The 18,239-nt window shown below is 44.9% G+C and overlaps 1 protein-coding gene across 6 annotated transcripts in view; it reads left to right on the top strand.

Moving 5' to 3' along the window:
* Window positions 1–178: 178 nt before the first annotated feature.
* The window catches only part of LOC115147304 (RNA binding protein fox-1 homolog 2), a 34,143-nt gene continuing 16,082 nt past the window's right edge, over window positions 179–18,239 (top strand). For 2 of the 6 annotated variants that reach the window (XR_003866312.1, XM_029689479.1), the window contains exons 1-4: window positions 179–1,351; window positions 8,058–8,108; window positions 17,631–17,840; window positions 17,966–18,127. Coding sequence is in view for 5 of the 6 variants with exons in the window: in XM_029689479.1 (XP_029545339.1) it covers window positions 1,094–1,351; window positions 8,058–8,108; window positions 17,631–17,840; window positions 17,966–18,127 (681 nt within the window). In the remaining variant the exon portion in view is untranslated. Of the gene's footprint in view, window positions 1,352–8,057; window positions 8,109–11,330; window positions 11,777–17,630; window positions 17,841–17,965; window positions 18,128–18,239 lie in introns of those variants that run through there. The other 4 variants (XM_029689477.1, XM_029689478.1, XM_029689480.1 and 1 more) reach the window with 4 other exon arrangements.

Raw genomic sequence — 18,239 nt, 5'->3', positions numbered from 1 at the left:
CCTCTAGTCAATTTTAAAGGAGCACGCGAATCATGCGTCATTCATATTCCGCTGGTTAAAGAAGTCTAGGTTCAAAATGCTGTGAAAATGAACATGGCCCTCACATGCCTCCCATTTCAATTGTTTGTAAGCACTGCGGCACACTGCGTTTTTTTGTGGCTGCCATGCTAGTGTGTGGGTTTTTTTTTTTTTAGGGAGAGAACGGAAGATAGGAGGGCGCACGTCCAAGGGGAACGTGGGAGGGACCTACACGAGAGCACAGAGGGGGAGGAAGAGCATTTCCTTTCTGTAGTTTACACGCCGCAAGAATACACCGGGAAAAGGACGAAAAAATATAGGGAAGACGGTAAAGGAAATACCGCAGCCCCGTCGTCTTGTTTTGGGAATTCATCTAACACAGAATGGAAGACTAACATGGGGAGATGGTTCTTCAGGATTAACTTTCAATAACCCTCTCTCCATGCGAAAAAGTCTGGCGAGTAGACTGAAAAAGGCAATAGCAGTCAGGGAAGACATGTTTTAGTGCATTTTTTTTTTTTTTTAAGTCCTGCGCTTGAGGTAGGATGTTGATGTATTTTCGTAAAATATTTCTGTCTCTGGCACAAATAAGGGGTCATCGGTGAATGGGCATATTATTCCAGGCACCGTATCATTATTAAGTAGTCTAGTTAATTACTTAGGTTAATAAAACGAAATCGCCTAGGCCTTCTGCAGACTGAATATTGCTGTAACGTTACATGACTAACGTTAGTAGGCTAGGCCTAAACACAAGGCTATGAACAGGTGAAAATTAACGTTAACTACTAATTTTGTATAGAATTTATTTGTAATCTGCATCGTGTCAATGGCAGTAAGGGCAGCGAATGTACAATTTTAAAGAAACTATTATCGAATTTCTTGATCAGATTATACACATCTGATCATCTTTAATATCAAGGGTTGCATAACAGTGGATACATAGGGACAGACTATATAAAACCTCTATCGGTTTCTTAAACATAATTTTGACCACAGAAAAGAGTTCGACAGAGGCCAAGGTAGAAAGGATAGGTGAAAATTCTAGCACTAGACAGGGAACATCAGGCGTTTTTAAATGTTAATGTCGACCGACGTAACATCAATCATGCTGCCTGTATCTCGGGCTATCATGGACCGGGATCGAGAGCTCCAGGATACAATGGCCGGCGTGCATCCCAACTCGACCGGGGCTTCTGGCGCAGCTGTCCGGGGAATGAAGCGAGGAGACCCAGCATCTGACGCGCAGACGTCGGCAGCTCTTGTGGAATCGGCCGGGGCAGAGTGCAAGCGTCCCCGCATTGACGGATCTGGAGTAGTCGCAGAGGTCGGCCAGGTGAGAAGGAACCGAGAGAGGAGTGGGCATTTGAATTGCTCTGTTCTTTCGAATTAATACGCCCACTGGCATGCTTTACAGCCAAAACACAAAGCAAAGCGCTGTTATAGATAGCTTTGATCCCAAACTGGTGTTTTCATGTCAGATAGGCTGCTAATAGCCTAATTATTCGCTACTGTAGACATAACCGCACAGGAAACATCATGCTAACCCAAGCTATTTAATCTAGCACTCGAATGAGGTCGCTAGGCTAATTATCTTCCTACCATTTTAATCTATTGGTGTGATTAATTAGCGTGTCGCCAGAGAGAGAGAGATCGGTGTACGAGTTGACCCGCACAATAGCCTACTAGCAGTTTACGGTATCCTATCTGCGTTTTAGCTCTCCGCGGACTCGGCAAGCAATATATAGCCTATTAATATTGATGACTACGGAGGCTGCTACACTGTTGCCATGTCTTTTGAAGTGTACTCAAAACTTAAATTTTCCTGAAACGATACAATGCTTCAGATGTCCTTCGTTATTGTAGGCCTATTCAACGACATGTTTATGCATGTTATGCAGGCTATGCTCTTTCTCCAGCGGTCACATTATTATGCTCCGTTGAAAGCAGCGGCATTTGGACTCTATCACTGAGAAAAGCACGTTTTCAAATAGCAGGAATGTAAACAAAAGTAACCGTTGTTATGCTAAAACTGTCGTTCTTCGTCTGGTTGAAATAAATCTATTAACACCAAGACTGTGTTAATAGTATTTGGTTTATAATGGGCGTGAAATGTTTGCGTGTGTGATTTAGGGGGGTTGGGGTGGGGGACCTTAAACAAAGACGTCCCATTCTATGACTGGGATACAATCACTGCCTGTTGTGTATTTAGTCCTTTGGTCCTCCTGTAACAAGTCAAACCCACATGCTTTAGTCTATTGCACTTGGCGGTGACATTTACCACTTAATGATGCAATTGATGGAACTGCCAGTATCATCACAACAGATTTATTTCAACCAAATCAAATTGACCCGGCTACCCAGTAATTTTCAGTGTTGTCAAATACCCACATTTTCCACATCTCTAGAGAAATACATAGGCAGGATGTCACGTGACGCACTAAATGTATCATGTTGCAGAGGGAAGTTAACCAATCCATCAGAAGGTAAAATGCCCTTCTCTCTGCCATTGTAAGTAGCGGTAATGGAGGGGAATTGGCCAGTTTGCTGCCCTCGTGTAATAGTGAGGGAGACTGTCTTTAGAGGCAGTTCACCACTATACTCTCCTACAGGGGTGCTGAAAGACAATCTTATAGCGTCTAATTCACTTAAAACAGACAGCATGGATGGAAGGTGGTGTTTGTGTGGGAGGGAGAGGTGTGGATGGATGGATCAATGGTCCCTTGGCTCCTAAAAAGGTATTGAAAGTCTGTGGGTTGGTCTAAGACCCCCCCCCCCCTCCTCCCTGGTAGATCTCTTCCCCCCTCCCTCGTAGATCTCCCTCCTCCCTCGTAGATCTCCCCCCCTCCACCCCTGCCTCATATATCCTCCCTCGTAGATCCCCCCCTCCACCCCTGCCTCATAGATCCTCCCTCGTAGATCCTCCACCCCTCCCTCGTAGATCCTCCACCCCTCCCTCGTAGATCCTCCACCCCTCCCTCGTAGATCCACCCCTCCCTCGTAGATCCACCCTCCACCCCTCCCTCGTAGATCCCACCCCTCCCTCGTAGATCCCCCCCCCTCTCCACCCCTCCCTCGTAGATCTCCCCCCTCCCTCGTAGATCCCCTCCACCCCTCCCTCGTACCCCTCCACCCCTCCTTCGTAGATCCCCCCTCCCTCGTAGATCCCCCTCCTCCCTGGTAGATCCCCTCCACCCCTCCCTGGTAGTAGGGAGCAGATTTGCCCTATCACCAGCAGTAAAGAGGCTTTTTTTCCGCTAGGCTAACGGGATCACCGCTCATTCAGGAGGGGGCATTAGAACACACTGATCCCTATCTACAGGGGGAGGATTAATCACACACACACTGCATAATGCAGACGGTAGAGCTTAGTATCATATTTTGGCTACAAAAGCTGGTGATGTACATTCATTGACATTGCTTTAAATTCCTATTGTCTATTGTAATCAATAGGCTTACACAGTATTATCATACAGACTGTTCATTGTTACTACATTAGATTGAGTACTGTTAATAATTTTCCACTTAGTGAATACCTGGTACCGGTGCTGTGTTCCTATTCCCCTGACCTGATGCCTCCATTAATATTTCAGCTGAAAGTAGGTTAAGAGATATTAAACGCTCCTTCCTTAAACGAGAGTGGCGCTAAGCTTTCCAAGAAGTCACTTCATAAATGCATGCTTGCATTTCTCCAAATCTAACTTCGTTCCCCTTCCCGGCCTCACCCCCTTCCGGCCTCTCCCCCATGGGTAGGATGAATCATGGAAAGTGTTGCGTTTATATGTGACATTATTCCTTTTTAAGTAGTCAAGTAACTGGACACGTCTCACACTCGTCTCGTTCTCTCAACATTTTTGCTGTCTTTCTCACCCTCTCTCATTCACTCTTTCCCTCTACTGAGTGTTATCACAGAATGTTTGGCACGCTGCTCATCACACCACGTCATGACCTATGACCTCTGGTTAATGCCAGTAGAATGGGATGTGGTGGTAATGGTGATAAGCCATCCTTTTCCACCATCACACAACAGAGGACCGTCAGCCATTGCACACTTTGTCATAGACACTATTAAAGTTAGTGTGTGTGTCTCAAATGGGACCTTATTTCCTTACATAGTGCTCTACTTTTGACTATTGGTACCTATTCCCTAATAGGGAATAGGGTGCTTGTGCTGTTTTACACATTAAAGTCACAAAAGTCCTTATCATTAATCTCATCTAGTTCTTATCATTAATCTCATCTAGTTCTTATCATTAATCTCATCTCGTTCTTATCATTAATCTCATCTAGTTCAGTCATAACAATAAAAGCTCTAACCTGAATGGGTTTATCTGAATTGTACATTTATGAAGCTGCTATTTCATATTCTTACCCTGCAGCTGCATAGCTCTTTGAAAACCTCCTTCATATTTCACATTGGCTGCAATCCAAAATGCATAGGTTAGAATAAGAACCGCAAATCGAGATTTCGCAGATGTCGAGGTTGTCGAATCCAATTTGATTCCGTATGCAGGGCTCCCTGCGTCTGTCACGCAGCGTACGACCTGGGTCCCTAACCTAATAGGGACACGCCTGGGGTGACAGCAGGCAGGATGAATGACTGGACTACAACATTAATGTGTGTGGAGGAGCACAGAGCAGCAGACCTGGGTTTAAAACTATTTGAAATCTTTCAAATGCTTTGTCCGTTTGCTCTAGTCATGCCCGGAGAGCCAGATGGGCCAGGTTTACAAATGTGGGGCCATTCAATTGGTCCGTTAAAGTCAGTCAAGCTCAATCAAGCAGAGATGAAATGGTTTGGAAATTAGAATGATTTTGAATAGTGTTTGAACCCAGGTCAGTAGAGTAGTGAGCAGCAGCACTCAGATGTACTTTTATTTCAGTCCGCCCGACCGAAATAGAATGAAACGTCAGCAAGAAAAATGTTCTCCTCTCCCGCTGTGAGTTTGAGAATATTTATTTAGTTTTGGTCCCATTTCTCTCCGAGAGGATGATGACGGTCTCCTCCACCGGGTTCACTGACTCAACCCCAAGTTGCTTATTTTGGGTTCTGTGTAGCAGGGGTTCATTTGTTATCAGTGTATTACAGGTCGACATTGTCTTGATAAACTGATCTAGAATCAGATTTTCCTGCCCCAGTTCTAGCATCAACCATCAGCAGGAGCAGTTCAAACTGATCCAAGAGCTGCACATACAGGCAACATCCACTAAAACCAGGACTATAAGTGTAGGTTTTCTGTGTCAAGGGACAAGAATGGGAAGTATAGAGCGCTAGAATATACTATTGGATCCTCTGGCTGGCTATGAGGTTTAGAATGTAAGGGCTCTGGTTAAAATGGAGTCACATCCTCCTGAGTGCCTCATGCCTTCTTGGCCCTCAAGTTCTTTGGGAAAAATTGGAATGAAATTTGATGTGGTTTCAACTTGGAGTCGACTCCGTAAGAAAGTGATCCTGTATCAGATGAGTGAATAACCAGGTGGCCTGTGAAATGAAGGAATCACCACCACACACGCCCTGTGGTTTTTTGGGAGGGCACTGGGTCCATGTGTACAAGGGATTACCACAATCCTGTGAACTGGTGATGTGAGTGAGAAACTTGGACCATTGGAAATAACTGAACTCCTGTTCACGTTGACACACACACACACACACACACACACACACACACACACCTTGCCCTTCTCAACCCATACCTCTGTTTTGGGTCCTTTTTCACCTCCAAGCCCTATCCCATTCCCTACCCCCTGGAGTCCCTCTCTCCCCTCCCTCCTTTCACCATCTGTTGACTTCAAGACATCTTGTTACTTTCTCCTGATTGCTCTCACCCTCTCACTCTCTTTTTCCCTCCTTGAGTTTGTCCTCTGCTTTTATTCAGCTTCTCCTCTAAACAGAAATAGCCCATTAATTTGTCCATTTGACAAAGACAGAAGGCGTAAGTAGAAGTAGCATTTACATACTTGGATGGTTTCTTAGAAGGCTGCAGATGCTAGATGGAGTCACTATAGTAGATTAACTGTAATGTGTGGGGATAGCACAACTGGTGTGTGTGTATTTATGAGAGTATTTTGGGTGGTTGTGTGCTTTTAGATTATAGCAAAGCTGTTATCCAGAGAGCACGTGCGTATGCGCATGTCAATGTGTGAGAGTGTGCGTATATGCTTGTGTATTAGTGTTTGTCTGAGTGGACATGTTCCGTTCAGACAGCTCTCCTTTCCCCTCCCCCTCCACTCTCCTCTTCCCTCCTGTACTCTCCTCTTCCCTCCTTCTCTACTCTCTCCTCTTTCCTCCCCCCTCCTCCTTAAGGGAATTAAGCTCATGACTCTGCTTATGTATGACTTACTGTCTTTGTCCTTGTTTGCATCCCAAATGGCACCCTACATAGTGCACTACTCTGACCAGGGCCATAGGCACTTTGTAGGGAATAGAGTGCTATTTGGGACGGAGTCCTCGTCTTCTTTGGACAGTTTTTTTTTTTACCCCTTTCCTATTTCTCTCTCTATTCGTCTAGCCCGGGTTCCTCCCTCACTTTCCACTCCTCCCTCCTTTTCATCCCTTCATTCTCCTCGATCGCCCTCTTTTTTTTTTTTTAGCTATTCCAGAAATATTTATTCCAGATGTGTTTTTACCGTCTCGCCCCGGCCCTTCCCCCATAGATCTTTCAACATAATTATCCCATTTCGCGGTGCCCCTTAAAAAATGTGACTGGATTTGACTAGTATTATTGCGTGTCTGCCTTCATGACTACAACACAGTTTAGGGAATTTACCCTCCATTTCAAATAGATGTTTATACTTTATTCATGTTAGTCAGGCTTCTAAAAGGCAATTAATAATTTACTGTTGCCTCAAAAGTCTGTTCTCGCTAAGTACATTTTTGGCTCTCCAGGACACTTACTCAAACGGCAGTGAACGAGCATAGCAACTCTACTTTCTACTTTTGAATTCCATAAAAAGTATTATGATGGAGTGTTTGTGTAACAGCGCTTGTGGCTTGAGGTAGATGGCTACAGCGCTCATTGTGAGAGCTCAAGCTGTGATGCGCGCGGAGCAAAGTGTTCCCTCCGGGGACAACACAGGCGAGGGACATTGGTTCCAGATGAAAGGGAGATGAGGGGGAGGGATGGATAGAGGGAGGAGGAAAACAGAAAAGAGATGGTTTTGATGTAGCGATACACAGCTATGCCTATGTATTTTATTCCCCTCAAACCGAGCGTATAGTAATTGCTGGAAAACCAACTCATGCCGTATTTTGATAGAACACATTGCATAAATGCCAGGACATGGTGTTATGCGTGTGAATAAAGTGCGTTAAAAGTGTATGTTTTATAACAGACAGTCGCAGCTTAATTAACATCGGGTAACCTAACATTAACTGATAGCACAATGGGGGAAGAGGAGAGCTTAATGAGGACACTAGGCAATTACTCACCAAATATTTGGTAGCTAGCCTACATCTCGCTCTTTCCATTTTCTCTCTTTCTCTTGCAACACCACCCCCACCAATTATAACGGAGCAAATAAATGAGAGGAATCTGACAGCGGGTTGCATCAGGGCAGATGATGTGAGGGAGGCAGTATACTCCATGACACTTGTGACCTATTTCTGATTTAAGCGCTACGGTGAGTCTCTCTCTTTTTTTTCTCCTTCATCATTCTTTCTCTCTCTCTCCCTGTCCTCTTATCTCTCCTAACTAACACACAATAACTCCACTGGCGTGAGAAGAGAGAGGAAGAGGACACACCAGGACATTGAGTGGAGGAGCTAGCTAGAGGAGTGTGTGAGGCACAGGCAGAATTAATTTGATTAGTGTGGCCATTAATGCATCAATTAACTGGAACATGGAATATACTGGTGAGGAGGGCGAGATGATTGGCTGGAAAGAGAGAATAAAGGAGTGAAGATTGTACAACTTAAAACGGACACAAAAAAAACGGGTCAAACTTTGATGTAAAAAATGATAGTAATTGGTGACCTTTGTTTTCGGCGAGACAAACTAAATACTTTTTTCTTGTTTTTAAATGTCTGCTCTCTTCTCTTTCAGAACAATGACCCCCTGACCCTTGGTTACCATGGATACCCAACCCACAGTCAGGTAAGACTACTGTCTCCTTAACATAATTGTATATATGTGAGACATTTGCATATTGTATGATATATTTTCATTATCTTATGTCCTCCATTGTCGTCTTCCATATATGGGCAACGACATATTGAAGTTATTTTCTAAGCTCTTCAAGCCACAAGGTGGTGATGTGGATTCAGATCATTTCTGATTGGGAGTCTGACAACTTCACATAAGGGAAAGGGGGATACCTCATCAGTTGTACAACTGAAAGCATTCAACTGAAATGTTTCTTCCACACATAACCCAACCCCTTCTGAATAACCTCTATATAAGTTTACTCTTTGTTAATATGGCTTTACATTAGGTCTATGGTTGCTCTCTAGGTTTATTTTTATTTCCTGTTTGCCCTTGGATAGACAAAAAATATGGTAGGAATTTCAATTCAATATCAAGATAAGCACATAGATACGGCATGGATGATGTAGTAAAGCTATCCTGCCAGTAGCTTCAATTTCTCCCTCACTATTCTAAAACAGAGTTTGTTTTGAGTATATACTACAGCGTTTTGCCTATATGCTCATATATATATATATATATATATATATATATATATATATATATATATATATATATATATATATATATATATATAATGTATGTACAGTTGAAGTCGGAAGTTTACATACACCTTAGCCAAATACATTTAAACTCAGTTTTCACAATTCCTGACATTTAATCCTAGTGTAAATTCCATGTTAGGTCAGTTAGGATCACCACTTTATTTTAAGAATGTGAAATGTCAGAATAATAGTAGAGAGAATGATTTATTTCAGCTTTTATTTCTTTCATCACATTCCCAGTGGATCAGAAGTTTACATACACTCAATTAGTATTTGGTAGCATTGCCTTTAAATTGTTTAACTTGGGTCAAATGTTTCAGGTAGCCTTCCACAAGCTTCCCACAATAAGTTTGGTGAATTTTGGCCCATTCCTCCTGACAGAGCGGGTGTAACTGAGTCAGGTTTGTAGGCCTCCTTGTTCGCACGTGCTTTTTCAGTTCTGCCCACAAATTTTCTATAGGATTGAGGTCAGGGCTTTGTGATGGCCACTCCAATACCTTGACTTTGTTGTCCTTAAGCCATTTTGCCACATCTTTGGAGGTATGCTTGGGGTCATTGTCCATTTGGAAGACGCATTTGCGACCAAGATTAACTTCCTGACTGATGTCTTGAGATGTTGCTTCAATATATCCACAACATTTTTCTTCCTCATGATGCCATCTATTTTGTGAAGTGCACCAGTCCCTCCTGCAGAAAAGCACCCCCACAACATGATGCTGCCACCCCTGTGCTTCACGGTTGGGATAGTGTTCTTCGGGTTGCAAGCCTCCCCCTTTTTCCTCCAAACATACGATGGTGACTATGGCCAAACAGTTCTATTTTTGTTTCATCAGACCAGAGAACATTTCTCCAAAAAGTACGATATTTGTCCCCACGTGCAGTTGCGAACCTTAGTTTGGCTTTTTTATGGTGATTTTGGAGCAGTGGCTTCTTCCTTGCTGAGCGGCATTTCAGGTTATGTCGATATAGGACTCATTTTACTTGTGGATATAGATACTTTTGGACCTGTTTCCTCCAGCATCTTCACAAGGTCCTTTGCTGTTCTGGGATTGATTTGCACTTTTCGCACCAAAGCACGTTTGTCTCTAGGAGACAGAAAGCGTCTCCTTCCTGAGCGGTATGATGGCTGTGTGGTCCCATGGTGTTTATACTTGCATACTATTGTTTGTACAGATGAACGTGGTACCTTCAGGCGTTTGGAAATTGCTCCCAAGGATGAACCAGACTTGTGGAGTTTTTTTTTTCTGGGGTCTTGGCTGTTTTCTTTTGATTTTCCCATGATGTCAAGCAAAGAGGCACTGAGTTTGAAGGTAGGCCTTGAAATGCATCCACAGGTACACCTCCAATTGACTCAAATGATGTAAATTAGCCTATCAGAAGCTTCTAAAGCCATGACATCATTTTCTGGAATTTTCCAAGCTTCTGAATTGTGATACAGTGAATTATAAGTGAAATAATCTGTCTGTAAACAATTGTTGGAAAAATTACTTGTGTCATGCACAAAGTAGATGTCCTAACTGACTTGCCAAAACTATAGTTTGTTAACAAGAAATTTATGGAGTGGTTGAAAAACGAGTTTTAATTACGCCAACCTAAGTATATGTAAACTTCCGACTTTAACTGTATGTATGTATAATTATTTTATTTTGAAATAATTTTCGGAGTCTTTTTCAATGTAAACTTGAACCAGATATAAATTATTTGCCACCGCTGCTGAAATAAATCCTAGTGGAAACACAACTGAGATACAAACTGTTTGTGTGTGTGCCCTGCAGTCAACACAGCCCGTATGACATTAAAAACAATACATAGGGGCCTACCTCATAAATGTGTGTGTACCGTATGTCCAGTGTGTTTACCTGGGTGTGTTTTAGAGGCTGATTGTGTTATTAGGTGGTTTAGTTGGTGTTGTTAATCCTCAGATCATCCTCCATTCATCCTCCATGCTTTTTCCATAATCCCCTCATCCCTCTCTCTTTATCCCTCGCTCCCTCGCGCTACGGATGCCGTGTAACATCATTCATCATGAACGTTTTACATGCTTGACAATGTATGCATGGAATTAGAATTACTAGAATGGATATTCCCATTATTCCCATTTTTCTGCGGCCAAATAGAAGAATACAGACTGTCCTCATGTCCACTTACTGTATACCTCTGTGTAGTGTGGAATGACAGCTAATGGAAAGCAATGGCATGGTATCTTTTAAGTGAAAATACTTAGAATTTGTCCATTCTTAAATGACTCTTGCTCAAGGAAGCAGTATAGAGGAAAAAGCCATTTGGACCACGGCGGTATCGTAAGGGGATGTTGGCCTGAAGAGGTTAAAAACATGAGACGATGAGAAGTCGCTCACGAAGCTCCCTGGGGTAGAGCTGCTAAACTGTCACTGACAGCATGAGACGAGGTGATCAAAGACTTTCCAATGGAAGAGCCTAGAGTGTCACGCAGGAGACGAAGAGAGAGTGTGAGAAAAACAGAAAGGAGAGGAAGGAGGGAAACAAAGCTCTTTCGCTCACTCTGTAGTCTCCCAGTGGTGCGAGCAGCCCCAGTTTAACTCACCTACATGGAGAGAAAGAGAACGGGGGGGAGGGAGATACTGCGACACGGAGGGAGAGAGAGAAGTAGGGGAGGGGAAAGTTTGCAGGTGTGACAGCAAGGGAAAGGAGGCGGCGTAAAGGGAGGGGAGGAGGAAGTGTGGCTGGGGAGCATCAGGCTATCTGGGTGAGGGAGAGAGAGGGGGATAAGCAGTGAACGGGCAACGGTACGACAGAGAAACCGAAGGCTGGGGTTTGAGGGAAAGCACAATAGAGAGAAAAAAGTGAACGAGGGAGAGTGACAGGGACAGAGAGAGCGGAGGAGGTGGGGAGGGGGGATTGGCATGGTATACGGAGCAAGCGAGGGAAGAGGAGGGAGATTTTGAATCTGTGAAGAGCGACAGATAAACGGGAGAGTGAGCTGGAGAGGGGACACGTACTCGGATAGAGAGGAGGAAAGGAGAGAGAGGATAAACGGACATTTCAAGTTTTTGCACAAATACGATGATGGGACTGTACTATCCTTCCGTGATGTCGGTGAGTTCCTATCTTGAAATCCCCTCTGCAAGGATTATTCTACTGTGTTTCGGTTGCTATTTTTAAAGGAACAACAATTAAATTACATAAACTAGGTTTGTCTGTTCTTTAGCAGCAGCGATTCTTAATTCAGCGCAAATGCCAAGCGTTGTGTTTGACCCCTTTTACTTGAGCGGTGTGCTAGTGAGGCCATTTCATGCATGGCTTTCCACCCAATCATCAGTCAGACGCGTCGGTAAATAGGAAATCAACACTGGAATACTGCGCTGCACTAGGAGAGGGACAGAGATGGAGCCTTTGAAGTTAGAATCTGTATTATAATATGCTGTGTGAGCTTTGCTGTACCGTATTGTCATGGCATCTGTTCTCTTGCCCTGGGCCTCTAGTGCTAACAGATATGTTCACTGGCTACATTTGTACTCTGGTTTCTCAATTCATGCTTCGTAGCATTTATGTTTATATGCAGCACATATGGACGGGAATATTTGTTCCTGCAATTCTGGAGAACAGGGAAAGGGATGTGTGGGAGAATAAGATGACCGTGTAAGTCCAGGCCTCTAGCCTCTGTCCTCGGGATCTGAGTAAGTCTCAAGACATGTTTGCGTATAGAGAGGGAATAGGAGGGAGGAGAGGGGGAGGAGGAGGGAGGAGAGGGGGAGGAGGAGGGAGGAGAGGGGGAATAGGAGGGAGGAGAGGTGGAATAGGAGGGAGGAGAGGGGGAATAGGAGAGAGGGAATAGGAGGGAGGAGAGAGGGAATAGGAGAGAGGGAGGAGAGAGGGAATAGGAGGGAGGAGAGAGGGAATAGGAGGGAGGAGAGAGGGAATAGGAGGGAGGAGAGGGGGAATAGGAGGGAGGAGAGGGGGAATAGGAGGGAGGAGAGGGGGAATAGGAGGGAGGAGAGGGGGAATAGGAGGGAGGAGAGGGGGAATAGGAGGGAGGAGAGGGGGAATAGGAGGGAGGAGAGGGGGAATAGGAGGGAGGAGAGAGGGAAGAGGAGGGAGGAGAGCAAAAGAGGGTAAAGAAATTCTGCAGCTGTCTATACGTATCCCTCGATGCTCTGAGCGAAAGGGACAGGTGCCCCAAGAACAGTTGTCTCTCTCTCGCTCTGTCTCACTCTCTGCCGGTTCTCTGTCTGTCTCTCTCTGTCTTGCTCTCTCTTTCTTCTCAACCAATACCCCCTCACTCTCTTATCTCTCTGAGAGAGACGCACGCGCACACACACACACACACACACACACACACACACACACACACACACACACACACACACACACACACACACTGTTGAAGGTCGAGACTCGTGTGTGTGTCAGACTATCGTCATATCATTATATTTGAGGGGTGACTCAGTGGTCCCATCAGTGTGTTCCACCAGTGTCTGACTGACGACCCTGGTTAGTGCTCTGCCTGCATTCATGCGTTGTCCTGTACACTTCTTTCAGCAGTACCTTTGAATCCTGCTCCCTTTACTGTTTGACCTCCTTTCCCTGTGCCTCTCCCTGGGGCCCTAGCAGCTGTTATCTCAATGTTTTCCTTTAAGAGCCCCAGAAAGAGGGGGATGGGACGGAGAGAGGGGAAACAGGAGAATGTAAATTGAAATGAAAGGTGACAGACAGCCCACCTTTTGTCTTTGCAGGAAGGCCTATAGGAGTCATAGTTGTTCCTAAAGGATAGATTATACACAGATGGACTGATAGAGAAATATATATGGATAAGGGAGGTAGATGGGTGTGGACATATAATCTAGACAGTGAGATGGATAGCTCACTAGATAAAGCTAGTTTTCTTTGCGTGACGTAATAGAATGTTGAATCGCTGACATTGCAGTTCTGTGGATCCAAAGTTGCAATTCACTTGAAAGGGGGATTTTTGTTTGTTTGTGGAGAAGCACTGGCACAGTAAATTATAGCTTCTGTTTTAAGTTGTGCTTTTACTACAGAGCTCTTTGTGCTAGTAGGGATAGCCTAGCACTGAGAGAAAGAGAGAGGGTTGGAGAAATATTTGCAGAGCCCCACCCAAGCGTGTGCCCTAAGGCATGGGAGAGACGCCTACCTGGCTCACCACACACACACACACACACACACACACACACACACACTTAAACTATGGAGGTCAAAAGCTCTTGACATTCTTCAAAGGCCTACAGTACCGGTGATTTATGATTCTGCCCCCTTTCTTCAAAATGGTCTATTAGTGTTGTTGCTATGACAATCATTCATTGATCGAGGTAGGCGTGAAGTGTAACAACTTTGCACAGGCCCACATGGGCATGAAGCATACACAATGTCCTGAGCCATGCTTCAAATGTAATAATAATTGATTATTTAATGGGTCCAGTTAACACAGAAAAACAGTTCTACTATTGGGATCGTGGAAGTCTTTTTTTTGCTGAGGTCCATTTTGAATGTTCATTTGTATCCACTCTATGGCAGCGCTAAACTGATTTCCTATTGAAAACGAATGATGCACTTTCCAAAGGAGGGCAGGATGTGAAATCCCAACAAGCCTTGCTCCAACCGCTCGGTGCACAGTGTGATTGACAGTACAACGGTCATCTAGGCACTAGCTTATGTACACACATGAACACGTTGGCCATGGGAGAGTCAGATTGGTATTGAGCACTCTGTGTCTTCTGAACAAGATGAACTAGTTCCATGGTCAATGACAATGTGTTAGAGGAGGAACGTCATATGTAGTGTCAATAGACTCCTGTTTGTGTGTTCACCTGTGTGTGTGTGTGTGTGTGTTTGTTTGTCTGCGTGCGTGCGTAGTCGCATGGTTGACAAGCGGTACGGTAAAGCAATATTGACCGACAGATATTGTCAACCATGTCTCTCTTGAATGTGTACCTTTCATAAAGAGTTGCACCGGAGCCCAACAGACCATTAATACCAGACACAATACAGGAGAGATGACAGAGAACGTGGTGTGCACGTGATAATCGGGAGCATGCATAAGACCCTACAAGGAAATGGATGTGGGGGCGGAGTAGGAGGGGCTTCATGACAAGCAGACATGTTACCCTATAAGGAGATGTGGAGTGGGAGGAGTTTACGGGGCGAGCTAATGTTCTGTTGCTATGAGGCTGCCTGGCAGCGAGGTTGACTGGGGGGGTGGATGCAAGGGTCCCGTCTGGATTTAATGAAGCGTTAAAAAAAAGAAGGGTGGAGTTGAGGGGGAGGACAGGGAGAACAGCAGCAGCAGCAGGAGGAGAGAGAGTGGGAGGGAGGAGAGTGATGGGGAGAGGGGGCGGCTTAGGAGGATGGAATTATTTAACAAGGAAGGAAGGGAAGGGTTTCTTCTGCAGTTCTTTATGTTAGGAATGTATAGATAGCTGGTAACTGTGCCAAGAATTTAATAAATAGTATTTTGAATTGTATACTGTTAAGTTCCGTCTCTAATGTACTGACAACAGAACTGTATCATCTACAGTTCAGTAGTATCCATTGAATGCCACCTACCCCCATTCTTCATACACTCCCGTTGTTTAGAATTAGGCTGTACACTTATGCCATACACCCATTAGACAAAGAGGTCCCTGAAAAGTCATTATTCATGTCAAAAGGCCTAGATCTGGCCTGGTTAGCTGCAGTTATCTACACACACGCGCACACAGTGACACTGCTGCAGTCAGACAGGGCAGAGGAGTGCATTTTCTAACATGCCAGGCTCCTCAAACACACTAGCTAGCCGGTGCTAACTGACCCGAAAGTAAGTCCGCTGCAGCGTCTGCCTCTGAATCACAGGCTCCGCTGAACTGACGGCATAAGCTTACACAACCAGGGACACACACACACACGCGTTTACAAGTGTGTGCTGACAAGATGTGTGACACATCTGTCTACAGGACACCCCACATCAGAGTGACACTATCTCTCCCTCTCTCCGTTCCTCTCTTTCTCCATCCATCCATCCCTCTCTCAGCCATCCCTCTCTTCGTTACGCAATCTATGTATGTATTCAGCAGATGCTCTTATCCAGAGAGAATGACAAAGCAACTTAGTCTAAATCACATAACAAGGCGATCCTGACAGACCAGGAGACCATTCCAGTTGATGCCCACAGGGCTCTGGTCAAAAGAAGTGCACTATACAGGGAACAGGGCTCCATTTGGGAGATACCCATGGTGTGCAGTATCAGGGCTGTGGACGGCCTGTGTGGAAAATGGAACATTAGTATTCTCTTTGAAAGGTCATGCAGTCGTTCAGCTAAAATGGAAGGCTCAAGGTTGCTCTATTTTTCTGTTTCGGTTTGGCAGAATTGAAAAACAAAGCAAGGGAATAGAATGGGATATGATTTGCCAATATTTTAGCTTCAAGGTTTTTTCCAAGTCTACATAGAACAACCCACGGTTAGAAACATGTACAGTGGGAAAGGGGCTTGGGGGTTGCCCTGTTTTTTATTTTTTGTCTTTATTTTTCTGTTCTGAAAGAATCAAAAGGACCTAGGCTTGCCCAGCGTCCACAGCTTGTCACAGGTGCAAGGCAGAGAAAGGTCAGGAGCTTAAACAGATGGCACACACACACACACACACACACACACACACACACACACACACACACACACACACACACACACACACACACTGTCCTAACACTCCCTCAGGGACTCTGGATGTATTGTACCACACAGCAGGGAAACGCTTCACCCCATCACACACACACACAGACAGATGTTGTGTTTTAGATATCACACCATTATTGCTATATCAACTGATGCTTGTCATTATCTATAGACAACGTCACAAAAATTGTCAGCTAGCTAGCAACAATGACAAGAAGCTGACATTCTGATAGTTTTCTTGTTATTGATTTTACATTGAAGTCGTTTAGCAGACGCTCTTATCCAGAGCGACTTACAGTAGTGAGTGCATACATTTTCGTACTGGTCCCCCGTGGGGAACCCACAACCCTGGCGTTGCAAGCGCCATGCTCTACTAACTGAAGCACATGGGACCACGGCTGTGATATCATGTCTTGTTTTGACTCATTTCATGTGAATGCTAATATGGCAAAACATTTGCTAGCTAGCTAACCTACAACTAACAATGTATTAAGAGCTCATTGTGCAAATGTATTTGTTTTCAATAAACATTTGGAGACTATATATAGTTATATGTTGTCAACAATCTAAGCCAAACCCGTTTCTAGCAGTCTGATATAGTAAATGAATGAAACACGTTGAATGTAGTATTTCATGGATTAGTAGCAGGACTTTTCTGTCAGTCTTCACCTCTCCTGTCCTTTCCCTCTCCATATCCCATCCCCCTTTCCTCTCCTCCTCTTGTCTCTCCGTCATCTCTTTCAGCACTCTCACCATTTCCATTTAGGGTAGCGATGCCCCTCTGCCTGTAAGCCAGGAATGCACTGTGGTGCGTGTGTGTTTATGAGAGTATTTTGGGTAGTTGTGGGCATTAGATTATAGCACAGCCGTTATCCAACAGTCAGCCTTAGAATGTTTAGGCATGTGGGCGTTTGCGTGTCAGAGTTAGTGTGTTGAGGTGTGTGTGTGTGTGTCTATTTGTGTGTGTCTGTGTGTGGGCGTCGCCATCCATTGTGCTGCTTCTCTGTGTGGAAGCTGCTGACCCCCTCAATAATAGATGGGCCTGTAGTGAATATTTAATGGACAACAGTACACACACACACACGCACACCCACACACTGGGGGATGGAAATATAATATCCGTGCCTGTAAGCCTTTTAAACTGAACCTCTTGGGAAAGTGGTCTTACCCCTAGCGATGTTCTCTCCGGCTCTCTGTCGGTAAAGGAATACGGTGGAGTATAGCCAGCCAGTTACTTAAGACCACTCACCTCTCTCTCTCTCTCTCTCCCTCCCTCCCACCCATCCTCAGGGCTCTCAGGATGCAGCAGGTGGTCAAGAGGGTCTCGTCCCCCCATCCTTCTCCGCCTTCCCCCCTCCTCCCCCTCCGCCCCCCCAGAACGGCTTGGCCCTGGAGTACGGGGCCAGTCTGTACGCCGCAGGGGCCATCCAGGGGTCGGTGGAGGCCGGACAGGCAGGCCTTAACACCCCGACAAGCGTCCCAAACAGCTTAACGACCCACGTGAGTTTGTTGGGGTTTTTATTTGCACAAACTTTACAAGTGAGTTTGTTTCACGCTGTGAATGAGGGAGTAAGTGTCTATTAAATCCCTACTTTCTCGCTCTCTCTTTCTCTTTCTCACATCAGTCAGATGTGTCATCCCAGATTGATACCCAGTTGGTGGGTACAGGAGGAGGTGGTGGCGGGGGGTCCGTAGGGGACGACTCAGAGAAGGGGACCCCCAAACGCCTCCACGTCTCCAACATTCCCTTCCGCTTCAGAGACCCTGACCTCCGGCAGATGTTTGGGGTACGAGACCAGGAATTGTCCTTTTCCCCATCCACAACCCTGACATTTTAGATTAGTTAGTGATTTAAAGGAGCAATCTGTGATTGCTACATCCATTTTAGGAGTTTTTAAA

The sequence above is a fragment of the Salmo trutta genome, chromosome 14, assembly GCF_901001165.1.
Source record: "Salmo trutta chromosome 14, fSalTru1.1, whole genome shotgun sequence".
In the NCBI taxonomy this organism is placed as follows: domain Eukaryota; kingdom Metazoa; phylum Chordata; class Actinopteri; order Salmoniformes; family Salmonidae; genus Salmo; species Salmo trutta.
The sequence above is the reverse complement of the archived record's forward strand: the minus strand, read 5'-3'. Positions and strand labels throughout refer to the sequence as shown.